The 15,109-nt window shown below is 44.1% G+C and overlaps 1 protein-coding gene across 1 annotated transcript in view; it reads right to left on the reverse strand.

Moving 5' to 3' along the window:
- Positions 1 to 221: 221 nt before the first annotated feature.
- Positions 222 to 15,109, reverse strand: part of LOC141173192 (serine/threonine-protein kinase SBK1-like) — a 565,090-nt gene continuing 550,202 nt past the window's right edge. Inside the window, exon 4 of the mRNA XM_073657815.1 lies at positions 222 to 945. Coding sequence (XP_073513916.1) covers positions 376 to 945 — 570 coding nt within the window. The 3' untranslated portion in view covers positions 222 to 375. The remainder of the gene's footprint in view (positions 946 to 15,109) is intronic.

Here is a 15,109-nt window from a genome sequence, read left to right on the forward strand (position 1 = left end):
TCATCTCTTCCCTACCTTTAGTCCTTTGTTACCTATGGTCCATGTAGCTACTGTGAAGCATATCTCTAAATAACACAAAAAACAGCATCTCAGGTCAAATGGCAAAAGCATGCTTTGAAAAAATCCACAATCAGAAAATAAAAACTGTAGATAAAAAGAATATGTTTCACTACCAAATTTTAATTAGTACAAAATATGAGTAATACTTCATTCTCTGTAAAATTTCAAAGTGTCACATCATTATGATATTTAACCTAACAAGCTTTATTAACATATTACTGGGACATTTTATCCATAAAGTAGAAAAGTATACTTTTCAAAGGTAGTTTTATCTTTCAGACTGTTCATATTATGAACACTTTGTCTTGTATAATTTCAGTTATCTTGTAAATTGCAGTTATCTTTCAAGCTGTTAATTTTCCATGGGTCACTCAGATATTTTTGGACTTCAATAGCAGGGCTTCGCGTCACTGCATTTAAAGCTAGTAGCTTCTGAAACATGTCTAGTGCACGCCATGTAAATTTCTTCCATTGATAAGGGATTTTCTGGTAATTTCCTGTGGTTTGCCACAAAACAAATTGTTCATACTGACTGTCTTTATATGATGCTGTATCCCAGGGAAAGTATCCAGTTGAGATGCAAAACAGAAGAATACCAAATGCCCACACATCAAGACTGGAGTCAAGTTCAAGAGTATCATTTTCTTCTAAGATACATAGTTCAGGAGATGAATATGGAACAGTTCCTTTTAAAGGAGATATGTTAAAACCTTCAAGCCTTGTTAATCCAAAATCAGCAAGTTTTATGCAGTGACAATCTTTGTCAAAAAGTAGAATATTATCCAGTTTAACATCTCTGTGAACAAGAGCTTTACTGTGCATAAAGTCAAGAGCTTCAGCCAACTGCATGGCACATCGTTTCACCATTATGTCAGGTAAACCTACCTAAAAAATAAGAAAAACATGATATGACATGAAAAAATTAATGTAAGTATGTGAATAGTATAAAAATATAATCAAAATTAAAGGGATATTCCCACTAACAAAAGTTATCTCTTATCCAAAGCATAGGGGATAATTTATTGATCGATGGAATCTCGACTGTTGAGGTCCCCAGCAATCCAAAAAACAGAGATGTGGAAAGGATTTGCATGGGCTTGACCACTAATCCATTCATTGTCTGACCGACAGCTAGAGACAGCCAAGTACAGCACTAAAACTCTTTCCAGCTGTGCCACAGATGATGACTGCAGCAGAAGTTGATAATGTGCAGCTCTGCTCTTTCAAAGTGAGTCTCTTCAGAGCTCTTTTCTTTCAATTGTTTGTGGTCCTAATTGTCGAACCCCAACCAATCAGTAAGTTGGAAGATAAGTTTGCATTCTGAGAATATCCCTGTAAATATTGACATAAAATATTGTGATCATTTATTAAAATGTATGACCCTATTAAATGTATTAACAATCCCAGGAGAACCTTATTTTGGTCCTTCATGATGAAGCATTTTTTTTTCTTTTTTTCATCTTCAGATTACAAGACTCACAGCTTTATTTACTTTTCTATTGACATACCTGTTGGGCTTGTATTTTTCAGTGGTACCATTATGGGATACATAGAAACTATTGATTAATTTTCAGTAACATTTTAGAGTGGGAATGAAAAAAAAACAGCAATTCTGCTATATATTTTTTTTTATTTATGATATTCATTGTGTGGCATAAATAATGTAAATAAACGTGTTAACTTTATAATGTGAGTCAGTATCATTACGATAATACCTATTTTACATAGCTTTTTAAAATCTTAATGTATTTGCACAATAAATACACTTAAAAATTATTTGATTTTGTGTTTCATATTAACTAGAGCTGAGCAGAAAAGGCAAAATGAACAACCAGATAAACAAAAACAGCAATTTCAGAATTGCTTTCTACTTTTTTTTATGGCATTCAATGTGGTACATAAATAATTTAGTTATATAGGATGGTTTGTTACAGATGCTGCCATATCAAACATGTATATCTTTTGTATGGCCTATAATAAAGCATTTTATTTGAAAGAACAGTGATTTATGTGTGATTTTTTTGTTATTTTCCACCTAAAACATGTTTTTTAAAAAAGTATGAGTACTACAAATTTTATTAATGATCTTTTTTAAAATTCTGTCTGTACTAATGCAAAGATTTAAATGATTTATAGGGAAGTGCTGTATCTATGTAGTCACTCTTTGCAAATTAATTGATCTGTGATATGCTGCAGTTATGCTGCATGTGGGGTGGTTGCACGCATTTTCTTGTGCAAAGTGTCTTCGGTGCTAAGTGGCAGTTATTTCAGAGGCCATAGACTAACACTGGTCTTCTTCTCTCTTCACACAGGTACATTCTCTGCTTGCTGCACAATTCCTCTGCTTGCTGTATATGTTATCTGCTGCTCTATTTCCCTGAAACAACTTAATGGTACAATCTCTGCTTGCTGCACAATTCCTCTGCTTGATACATTTCTGCTATGTCATCTGTTAGATTCTATTCAATACTCACTGATACATGTCTGCAGGGAGGGAGAGACCGACACTATCTGATGGTAGAAGGTGTTACTATGTGTAGCCTACATGGTCTTTGCTCTGTCTTTGATCTTCGAGCCATCTCCTGGTGTGCTGATCAGCTGCTAATTTAGTCACAAGCAGCTCCCACATTGCTCCTCACTTAATGCTATAGTTTGCCCTATAAAATCAGCATCTGCCTAAGGGATGCACCCGTGTGGGGTGGTTGCACGCATCTTCTTGTGCAAAGTGTCTTTGGCGCTAAGTGGCAGTTATTTCAGAGGCTGTTTCTCAGGTCAGGAGTCAGGTAACCCACACTTTGACTGCTTACTCTCTTTTTCACTATTGTTTGGTTAGTTTTCACTCTCTCCCCTATAGTCCTCCACTTTCAACTAACCCCCTTAATCCCTACACCTAGTAATGAACTCTTCATCTCTCCCTCCATCCTCCCCATTCATCTCACCTCCTCCTCAGAACTATTCGTCAACATTCAATCCTGTGTCTCCAAACACAGGCAGCCACCTCATGACCTCTCCTACTCCCATTTGCTAACACTTTCTCTGCTCCTCCTCACTGCCGGCGACATCTTTCCATATCCTGGTCCTCTGCACCTTATCCCCACAGTCACTTTTACCTCCTATCCACGATCTACCACAAACTCTCAGAACCTTTCTAACCTCATACCCATCCACCCAGTCCTCACCTCCCCAATTGCACTAACAGGAGTTCTATGGAACGCCATCTGCAACAAACTTTCCTACATCCATGATCTTTTCATTACTAACAAACTTTCCTTCTTTGCCATCACTGAAACCTGGCTCACGCCCTCTGACACGTCCTCTCCGGCCGCACTTTCGTATGGTGGATTCCACCTTTCCCACACCCCTTCCCCAGCGGCAAACATGGTGGAGGTGGAGGTTTTCTCCATACACTCACTCTCTGAATCCCTCCTCCCTCTTACATAAATTCCTTACATGACATAGATGTTGCTGCTGCTTTATATAACACCACAACAGCTGCAGCACTCGATTCGGTTGCCCCTCTCACACATACCAATGCTCGCGCATTCAATAGGTAACCCTGGCACACAAACCTGACTAAAGAACTGCAACGGTCCCCCAGGGTTGCTCAGTGGAAATGGAAAAGGTCTCACTCCAATGAGCACTTCATCGCATTCAAAGACTGTAAGCTTGCGAGCAGGGCCCTCACTTCTTTCGCTATGAGATATGTTTATTCTGTATTGTTTGTATAAGTCCCCCCTAAAAAATTGTAAAGTGCTGCGGAATATGTTGGCGCTATAAAAATAAAAATTATTATTACTATATTATTAGTATTCAAACAATCCCTATTTTCAAGTCCACACTCACAGGAGCAAAACAAACTACTTCTCATCTCTCATATCCTCCCTGTCTTACAACCGCAAACAGCTATTCAACACAAGTGTTGAGCCACCCCCGTAGTGTTCGGGTTCGGTTCGGCGAACACCGGGATGTTCGAGGAACTGTTCGTCGAACTGTTCGTCGAACACCTTAGAACACCGTCGAACACCGTTAAAACCAATGGCAGGCAAACAAAAACACATAGGAACACATAGAAAACACCTTCAAAGGTGTCCAAAAGCTGACAAACTGCTCAGAAGACGCTTTCTTTAAAAAAGCCGGCCGGCAATTCAGCAGCGGCATACACCGGTACCCGACAATTTAGACATGAAGGAATAGAGCATCACACATAGATTAGATAGATAGAAACATGTCAGTCACATATAAATGAAGTACAGTGACAGTGTTGCTTACTGTACTTGTCATTTAGTGTAAAGGATTTATTAAAAAATATAATAGTGTTTTCATGCACCGTCTCTTTAAAAAAGCCGGCCGGCAATTCAGCATCTGTACCCGACAATTTATAACAGACAGAATAGAGCTTCACACATAGATTAGATAGATAGAAACATGTCAGTCACATATATATGAAGTACTGTGACAGTGTTGCTTACTGTACTTGTCATTTACTGCAAAGGATTTATTAAAAAAAATAATAGTGTTTTCATGCACCGTCTCTTTAAAATAGCCGGCTGGCAATTCAGCATCTGTACCTGACAATTTAGAATAGAAGGAATAGAGAATCACACATAGATTAGATAGATAGAAACATGTCAGCCACATATATACGAAGTACAGTGACAGTGTTGCTTACTGTACTTGTCATTTAGTGTAAAGGATTTATTAAAAAATATAATAGTGTTTTCGTGAACCGTCTCTTTAAAAAAGCCGGCCGGCAATTCAGCAGCGGTACCTGACAATTTATAACAGACAGAATAGAGCTTCACACATAGATTAGATAGATAGAAACATGTCAGTCACATATATATGAAGTACTGTGACAGTGTTGCTTACTGTACTTGTCATTTACTGCAAAGGATTTATTAAAAAAAATAATAGTGTTTTCATGCACCGTCTCTTTAAAAAAGCCGGCCGGCAATTCAGCATCTGTACCCGACAATTTATAACAGACAGAATAGAGCTTCACACATAGATTAGATAGATAGAAACATGTCAGTCACATATATAATAAGTACAGTGACAGTGTTGGTTACTGTACTTGTCATTTAGTATTAAAATAAAGGATTTATTATTAAAAAAAATTGGCGTGGGGTTCCCCGTAATTTTAGTCTCTAGCGGAGGTTAAGCAGACAGCTGGGGCAGATGTTTGAAGCCTGGGAAGGGGGTAATACCCACGGAGCTTCCCAGGCTACTAATATCAGCCCCCAGCTGAATACCTAGCCTTTACTAGCTATTAAAATGGAGGACCCCCCCCAAAAAAATGACGTGGGGTCCCCCCTAATTTAATAGCTAGCAAAGGCTAGGCAGACAGCTGGGGGCTGATATTAATAGCCCAGGAAGGGAGCCATGAATATTGGCCCCCTCCCAGGCTAGAAACACCAGCCGTCAGCCGCCCCAGAAATGGCGCATCCATAGGATGCGCCAATTCTGGCACTTAGCCTCGCTCTTCCACGCTGCCCTGGTGCGGTGGCAGGGGGTAATAGGGTTGGGGTTGATGTCAGCTTATAATGCCAGCTGACATCAAGCCCAGGTTAGTAATGGAGAGGCGTCTATAAGACACCCCCATTACTAACCCCATAGTCAAAGTTAAAAAAAAACACAAACACCCAGAATAAAGTCCTTTAATTGAAATAAAGACACAATTCTTTATTTTCTAAATTAAACCATACTTACCATCACGCCCATTCCAGCTGAAGCCAACGATCTCCTGCAATAACAGAAAAATAATAAAGCAACCTCATCCTTACCTTTCCATGGTTCCCAGGACAGCTTCAGCTCTGCTACATCGAGATGACAGGCTGGACCGCAGCAGAACGCTGCCATCCAGCCTGTCATCCCGCAGACACTGAGAAGCGCAGGCATGCTTGCGCTCCTCAGTGTCTGACTGTGACGGCATCCAGATGAGCCGACAATGAACTCGGCTCACCTCATGTACGTCACTGACAGCGTGGGAAAATTCTCCTGCACTCAGCGCTTCAGCGTGAGAATTTTCCCACGCTGTCAGTGACGTTCATGAGGTGAGCCGAGTTCATTGGACATGACCTCGGCTCATCTGGATGCCGTCACAGCCAGACACTGAGTAGCGCAAGCAAGCCTGCGCTTCTCAGTGTCTGCGGGATGACAGGCTGGATGGCAGCGTTCTGCTGCGTTCCAGCCTGTCATCTCGATGTAGCAGAGCTGAAGCTGTCGTGGGAGCCATGGAAAGGTAAGGATGATGTTGCTTTATTATTTTACTTTTATTGCAGGAGATCATTGGCTTCAGCTGGAATGGGCGTGGCGGTAAGTATGGTTTAATTTAGAACAATAAAGAATTGTGTGTTTATTTCAATTAAAGGACTTTTTTCTGGGTGTTTGTGTTTTTTTTAAATACTTTACTAGAAATTCATGATGGTCATGTCTAATATTGGCGTGACCCCATGAATTTCGGGCTTAGGGCCAGCTGATAATGCCAAGCTGGCCTTAACCCCTTTATTACCCAGTGAGCCACCGCACCAGGGCCCTGGATGAGTTGGGTACAGCGCCAGAAGATGGCGCTTCTATGAACGCGCCATTTTCCGGGGCGGCTGCGGACTGCAATTTGCAGCGGGTGGGGCCCAGAAAGCTTGGGTCTCCCTGCGCTGCAGATTCCAGCCCCCAGCTGCCTAGTTGTACCTGGCTGGACACAAAAATAGGGCGAAGCTCCACGTATTTTTTTTTTAAATTCATGAAATTCATGGAATAATTAAGAAAAAAAGGGCTTCCCTATATTGTTGTGTCCGGCTAGGTACAAATAGGCAGCTGGTGGTTGGGAGCAGCCCGTTCCTGCCTGCTGTACCTGACTGGACACAAATATAGGGCGAAGCCCCACATCAATTTTTTTTTCATTATTTCATGAATTTCCTGAAATAATTTAAAAAAAATTGACGTGGGGCTTCGCCCTATATTTGTGTCCAGTCAGGTACAGCAGGCAAGAACGGGCTGCCCCCAACCACCAGCTGCCTATTTGTACCTGGCCGGACACAACAATATAGGGAAGCCCTTTTTTAAAAAAATTATTTCATGAAATAATTAAAAAAAAATTGACGTGGGGCTTCGCACTATATTTGTGTCCAGCCAGGTACAGCAGGCAGGGACGGGCTGCCCCCAACCACCAGCTGCCTATTTGTACCTGGTTGGACACAACAATATAGGGAAGCCCTTTTTTTCTTAATTATTCCATGAATTTCATGAAATAATTAAAAAAAAAAATGCGTGGGGCTTCGCCCTATTTTTGTGCCCAGCCAGGTACAACTAGGCAGCTGGGAGCTGGAATCCGCAGCGCAGGGAGGCCCAAGCTTTCTGGGCCCCACCCGCTGCAAATTGCAGTCCGCAGCCGCCCCAGAAAATGGCGCGTTCATAGAAGCGCCATCTTCTGGCGCTGTACCCAACTCATCCAGGGCCCTGGTGCGGTGGCTCACTGGGTAATAAAGGGGTTAAGGCCAGCTTGGCATTATCAGCTAGCCCTAAGCCCGAAATTCATGGGGTCACGCCAATATTAGACATGACCACCATGAATTTCTAGTAAAGTATTTAAAAAAACACAACACCCAGAATAAAGTCCTTTAATTGAAATAAACACACAATTCTTTATTGTTCTAAATTAAACCATACTTACCGTCACGCCCATTCCAGCTGAAGCCAATGTCTTCTGCAATAAAAGTAAAATAATTAAGCAACCTCATCCTTACCTTTCCATGGTTCCCACGACAGCTTCAGCTCTGCTACATCGAGGTGACAGGCTGGACCGCAGCAGAAAGCTGCCATCCAGCCTGTCATCCCGCGGACACTCAGAAGCGCAGGCATGCTTGCGCTCCTCAGTGTCTCGCTGTGACGGCATAAAGATGAGACAAGCTCATGTCCAATGAACTCGGCGCACCTCATGCACGTCACTGACAGCGTGGGAGAATTCTCCTGCACTCAGCACTTCAGCGTGAAAATTCTCCCACGCTGTCAGTGACGTACATGAGGTCAGCTGAGTTCATTGGACATGAATGAGCTCACCTCATGCACGTCACTGACAGCGTAGGAAAATTCTCACGCTGAAGCGCTGAGTGCAGGAGAATTTTCCCACGCTGTCAGTGACGTGCATGAGGTGAGCTCATTCATGTCCAATGATCTCAGCTCACCTCATGCACGTCACTGACAGCGTGGGAAAATTCTCCTGCACTCAGCGCTACAGCGTGAGAATTCTCCCACGCTGTCAGTGACGTGCATGAGGTGAGCTCATTCATGTCCAATGAACTCAGCTGACCTCATGCACGTCACTGACAGCGTGGGAGAATTCTCACGCTGAAGTGCTGAGTGCAGGAGAATTCTCCCACGCTGTCAGTGACGTGCATGAGCTGCGCCGAGTTCATTGGACATGAACTCGTCTCATCTTTATGCCGTCACAGCCAGACACTGCAGAGCGCAAGCATGCCTGCGCTTCTCAGTGTCTGCGGGATGACAGGCTGGATGGCAGCGTTCTGCTGCGGTCCAGCCTGTTATCTCGATGTAGCAGAGCTGAAGCTGTCGTGGGAACCATGGAAAGGTAAGGATGAGGTTGCTTTATTATTTTTCTTTTATTGCAGGAGATCGTTGGCTTCAGCTGGAATGGGCGTGACGGTAAGTATGGTTTAACTTAGAACAATAAAGGAATGTGTCTTTATTTCAATTAAAGGACTTTATTCTGGGTGTTTGTGTTTTCTTTTAACTTTGACTATGGGGTTAGTAATGGGGGTGTCTTATAGACGCCTCTCCATTACTAACCTGGGCTTGATGTCAGCTGGCATTATAAGCTGACATCAACCCCAACCCTATTACCCCCTGCCACCGCACCAGGGCAGCGTGGAAGAGCGAGGCTAAGTGCCAGAATTGGCGCATCCTATGGATGCGCCATTTCTGGGGCGGCTGACGGCTGGTGTTTCTAGCCTGGGAGGGGGCCAATATTCATGGCTCCCTTCCTGGGCTATTAATATCAGCCCCCAGCTGTCTGCCTAGCCTTTGCTAGCTATTAAATTAGGGGGGACCCCACGTCATTTTTTTGTGGGGGGTCCTCCATTTTAATAGCTAGTAAAGGCTAGGTATTCAGCTGGGGGCTGATATTAGTAGCCTGGGAAGCTCCGTGGGTATTACCCCCTTCCCAGGCTTCAAACATCTGCCCCAGCTGTCTGCTTAACCTCCGCTAGAGACTAAAATTACGGGAAACCCCACGCCAATTTTTTTTAATAATAAATCCTTTATTTTAATACTAAATGACAAGTACAGTAACCAACACTGTCACTGTACTTATTATATATGTGACTGACATGTTTCTATCTATCTAATCTATGTGTGAAGCTCTATTCTGTCTGTTATAAATTGTCGGGTATAGATGCTGAATTGCCGGCCGGCTTTTTTAAAGAGACGGTGCATGAAAACACTATTATTTTTTTTAATAAATCCTTTGCAGTAAATGACAAGTACAGTAATCAACACTGTCACAGTACTTCATATATATGTGACTGACATGTTTCTATCTACCTAATCTATGTGTGATTCTCTATTCTTTCTGTTATAAATTGTCGGGTACAGATGCTGAATTGCCGGCCGGCTTTTTTAAAGAGACGGTGCATGAAAACACTATTATTTTTTTTAATAAATCCTTTGCAGTAAATGACAAGTACAGTAAGCAACACTGTCACAGTACTTCATATATATGTGACTGACATGTTTCTATCTATCTAATCTATGTGTGAAGCTCTATTCTGTCTGTTATAAATTGTCGGGTACCGCTGCTGAATTGCCGGCCGGCTTTTTTAATGAGACGGTGCACGAAAACACTATTATATTTTTTAATAAATCCTTTACACTAAATGACAAGTACAGTAAGCAACACTGTCACTGTGCTTCGTATATATGTGGCTGACATGTTTCTATCTATCTAATCTATGTGTGATTCTCTATTCCTTCTATTCTAAATTGTCGGGTACAGATGCTGAATTGCCAGCCGGCTTTTTTAAAGAGACGGTGCATGAAAACACTATTATTTTTTTTGATAAATCCTTTACACTAAATGACAAGTACAGTAAGCAACACTGTCACTGTGCTTCTTATATGTGTGACTGACATGTTTCTATCTATCTAATCTATGTGTGAAGCTCTATTCTTTCGGTTCTAAATTGTCGGGTACCGGTGTATGCCGCTGCTGAATTGCCGGCTTTTCATGTTTCACTGTGAGCACTGTTCCCATCGATTTGGGCAATCACTGTAATGCCACAACCACCATGACTGTGGCATTACAGTGAGTGGCAGACAATCCCTGCATGATTGGTGCTCTAAATAGCGCCAGACATGCAGGACACGCTTTTGGTGCACGAACAGTTATCGAACATAACCTCGAACAGCCGAATTTTTTGCAAATCGTTCGGGTTCGTCGAACAACTCGAACACCACCCAAAACAGCTCGAATTTGAGATTGGCGAACAGTTCTAGTCGAACACCGCTCATCTCTATTCAACACTTTCAATTCTCTCTTCCATCCCCAGCGCCTCCTCCCTCTCCTCTCATATCAGCCGAAGACTTTGCCTCATTCTTCAAGCAGAAGATTGACAACATCAGACAAAGCTTTTGCCTAAAGTCCCCACAGCCCCTCCTCATATCTACTCTCCATTAAAGTTAATGGATGCCCACTCTTCCCAGTCCCACAAGCTCACTGCATCGGGGTAACCCTGGACTCTGATCTCTCCTTCAAACCACATATCCAAACCCTTTCCACTTCCTGCCGACTCCAACTCAAAAATATCTCCCAGATCCACACATTCCTCAGCAAAGGCTCTGCAAAAATACTAGGGCATGCACTCATCATCTCCCGCCTTGACTACTGCAACCTCCTGCTCTGTGGCCTCCCTTCTAACACTCTCACGCCCCTCCAATCTATTCTAAGCTTTGCTGCCCGACTAATCCACCTGTCCCACCGCTATTCCCCTGCCTTTCCCCTCTGTTAATGCCTTCACTGGCTCCTCATTTCCCAGAGAACCTAACCCCAGCATACAAAGCCATCCACAACCTGTCTCCCCCATACATCTGTGACCTAGTCTCCTAGTACTTACCTACGTGCAACCTTCACAAGATCTCCTTCTTTACTCCCTTCTTATCTCCTCTTCTCACAATCGCATACAAGATTTTTCCAGTGCATCCCCCCTACTCTGGAACTCTCTACCCCAACATATCAGACTCTCACCTACCGTGGAAACCTTCAATAGAAACCTGAAGACCTAACTCTTCCGACAAGCCTACAATCTGCAGTGACCACCCCTCCACCACACTGCTGTATGACCAGCTCTACCCTCACCTACTGTATCCTCACCCATCCCTTGTAGATTGTGAGCCTTCACGGTCAGTATCCTCTCTCCTCCTATACCAGTCGCTGACTCATTTTGTTCAAGATTATTGTAAGTGTTTTTGCTATGTATACTCCTTTTTCACATGTAAAGCGACATGGAATAAATGGCACTATATTAATAAATAATAATAATAATAGTTAAAGCACCATAATAACAGCATTTTATTTTATTATTTAACAAGCAGAGAAGTACCAAACCCTTCTGTGCTATTTTTTCTTCTAAAACAAAATCCTGAATACAAGTCAGGGGTGTCGCAAAAAGTGTATTTCCTGCATTGCACCCAAGCCAATTTTTTTTTTAACATCCTAAATAATTAGCTCCATAACCCAGAAATGTAAATTTAAACACAACTGTCTAACTCACAAAGTGTGTGCTTTTGTTGCTCATTTCCTTGTTATAATTAGTGTTGAGCCACCCCCGTAGTGTTCGAGTTCGGTTCGGTTCGTCGAACACCCGTATGTTCGCCGAACTGTTCGTCGAACTGTTCGTCGAACACCATTAAAACCAATGGCAGGCAAACAAAAACACATAGAATCACATAGAAAACACCTTCAAAGGTGTCCAAAAGCTGACAAACTGCTCAGAAGGCTCAACTAACACATGGAAAAGTGACAAGTACATATAGTCATGCGAAAAGAAAAGAGATGGAGGAGTAAAAGGAGGGGGAGACACAGATATAGGCATGTTATGCCCTTCTAAAACCAAGAAAGTGCGAAGCCGACACGGCCAGTCCGTTCCTGCCCGTGCGACCTCCGTGTCGCCGGGTTTGTGCTAGAGCTGCGGTGGACCCTGACGGCCAGCCCCCCTCTCTCAATACTGGTGCCTGTCCGCTGGTGGATCGAGCGAGCCCCCCTGCGGTGGAGGCAGGTCTAAGCTTTTTAATTTAAATTGTCTCTCTAATTTGAATGAATACACTTTAAATCTTTTTACAAGGATCTATTGGAGGGCAAGTCTCATGCCAGCAGCCGCGTAATTCCAGCTCCAGTAGCGTCCACTAAAGCTGCTGCAGTTAAAAAGCTTTTATAAGGATCGAGCTTGGCTGTCCACCGCAAGGCATCCTACTGCCAGTCCCAGCCCCTATGCCTTGGGGTGCCTCCTGATGCTCTTCACTGAGTATCCCGTGGTCCCGAAGCATTTCCTTTGAAAAAATTAAGTGTCCAAACTACAGGTGGTGTAGCTTGCTTAACAGCCGGGATAATCCACTGACTAGCAGACACTGCTACTAGGCACAAAGTATTTCCTGGGCTAGATGCAGTTAAAAATTTGTAATTAGATACTCTCGTTGGATGCTGAGAAAGCATTCCATAGAGTCTCCTGGCACGCCATATATGATTCTCTTAAAAATCTTGGGGTAGTGGTCTAGGGGACCCTTTTATAGCCAAAATCACGGCCCTGTATCACAACACTTCACCTAGGCTGAAGATAAATGGAACTGTAGCACCCTGAGGGCTCGGTTGCTACAGAGGTATTGCACCTCACCCAGAGGTGTGATATCTCACTCTCAGGTAAGGATGGAGTTTGGATCAGGACCCGACACCTGCATGCATTACACCACATTGCCGTGGGGCAGGGCGACCAATATGCCTCTGAGATGGGCACGACAGTCCCTGTCCCTGGCTGGAGTGGGGGGAGGGAACACTGAGGAAGGGGAACCCTGTAGTGCAGGAGCAGGGAGGAAGCAGTTCCTGGGTGCATTGAGAAGGGAGTATAAAAGGTGGGCACCATCTTAGTTCAGTGCAGAGAAGTCTGAGCAGAAGTGGCAGGGAGCAGGGGCTCTGCATGAGCTCTGCTCTGGAGGCGGGCCTAGTAACAGAGGCCCAGGCCTGGAAGAGGGAGTAGGAAGGAAGAGGAGCGGAGAAGGCTCCAGGAACGAGGAATGAAGGGATCCCAGGGGTGCGGACGGGCGAGTCGCCACCGCACGCCCGAATCCACCTGCGTGGAGGGGTCAGGCCAAAGGGGGAGACCGGTCCCCGAAACTAGTGGAGGCAGGAAACGACCCTCAGCTAGAAACAGGAGGCTGTGACATTTTATGTGGCGCAGCCCCTCGCTACACCCGCTAGGAAGGCACCACATAGGGTCAGGGAAACTGGCGCCAAGTTTACCAAGAGGAGGCCCGAGGCAGCCGGACAGAAGGGTTGTAAGAAAGGCCAGACAAAGGACACACAAAGGGGGTCCTGTGAAGCGCTCCAAAGTTATCTGGGAGTTGTCTGAGCCCCTCACCTGGTGAGCACAGTACGACGTGGGCAGCCGTTACCTGCAGACGTGGTCTGGATAATAAGAACTGTGAGTAAAGGCCCTGGACTGCATCACTGACTCCGTGTCGTTACTGCTGCTGCCCTGCACCATCACCCCCATCCTCCGCATACACTGCCCTGAGGCTATACTCCTCCCGTGGGGAGTTATGCTACGCTCTGCTGCACCCACAACACCAGCCTCAGCGGTCTGCCCTGCAGCGGCGGTTCACTCTGACCGCAATCCACGGGTGGCGTAGTCGGACATTTAAACATCAAAACCACATAAATAGTTCCGCCACTGGTTTGATCACCCTGAGCCACGGAACCGGGTCGCCGCCACGAAGACTACAACCACCAGCATCCACCAAAAAGGGTCCGGCTCCGGGTGTCCCAAGGCCCAGGGGGTGCATCAGAACATTTTCATCACCTTTCACAATCACCAATGGGACAAGGCAGGGATGTCCTCTGTCCCCTCTCTAATACATCCTAGTGACGGAGCACCTGCTCTCATCAATTCGCCATAACCCCAATATTAGGTGGATTGAGGTGGGAGGCACCGAGTACAAGTGCTCTCTATTTGCTGATGATGTCCTAGTATATATCACTCAATCACATATATCCATCCATGCTGTTATGGCTGAAATAGATCACTTTGTTACATGGTCAAATTTTAAAATCAATGCAGCGAAGTCTGAGCCCCTCGATGTCTCCCTCCCCAAATCCATATAGGATTCCATCCAGTCCAACTTTCTCTTTGCCTGGCCCTCACAGGGTATCAAATACTTAGGAATTCCTATTCATAGAGACCTCTCCCATCTATGTTATCTTAATTTTGGGCCCTTTATTTAACAACTCCATACAGACCACGGTTGGCAAGTTAGAACTGTAAGATTCACTACGTGAACCACTGGTGTTTTGTGGAAAAGCACATGTACACTGTGTTCCAAATTATTATGCAAAAAGTGTTTAGGAGTGATAAGGGAAGAATTTGTTTGTTTGTCAGTTAAACTCATTGATGATGATGTGTGTCAGGGCTCTTTATATCACTGTAAGCAATTGCAGACAGCTGTGCTAATTAGTTTGGCAGGTGTGTCCAATGAAAGGCAAGACTACTTAAGAAGGCTGTCTCACATTATTAAGCAGCATACATTTTCTGCCAAAATGGGAAAGAAAAAGGATGTGTCGGCTGCTGAGAAGCAACAAATTGTGGAGTGTTTAGGTCAAGGCATGACTACAATCAACATTGTGCGATGATCAGGATGAAGTGTCTTGGCAATCAAGAAGTATGTAGCTGATTCACAGTACACACGTGTGCGTGCTGATAAGGGCAAATTGAGGACTCTTTCCTACAGGCAATTACGTCAGGTTAAAAGAGTAGCGGCAAAAAAGCCTCGTCAT

Source organism: Phyllobates terribilis, unplaced genomic scaffold (genome assembly GCF_046119375.1).
Source record: "Phyllobates terribilis strain yellow unplaced genomic scaffold, ASM4611937v1 Scaffold_12__6_contigs__length_324123572, whole genome shotgun sequence".
Lineage (NCBI taxonomy): Eukaryota > Metazoa > Chordata > Amphibia > Anura > Dendrobatidae > Phyllobates > Phyllobates terribilis.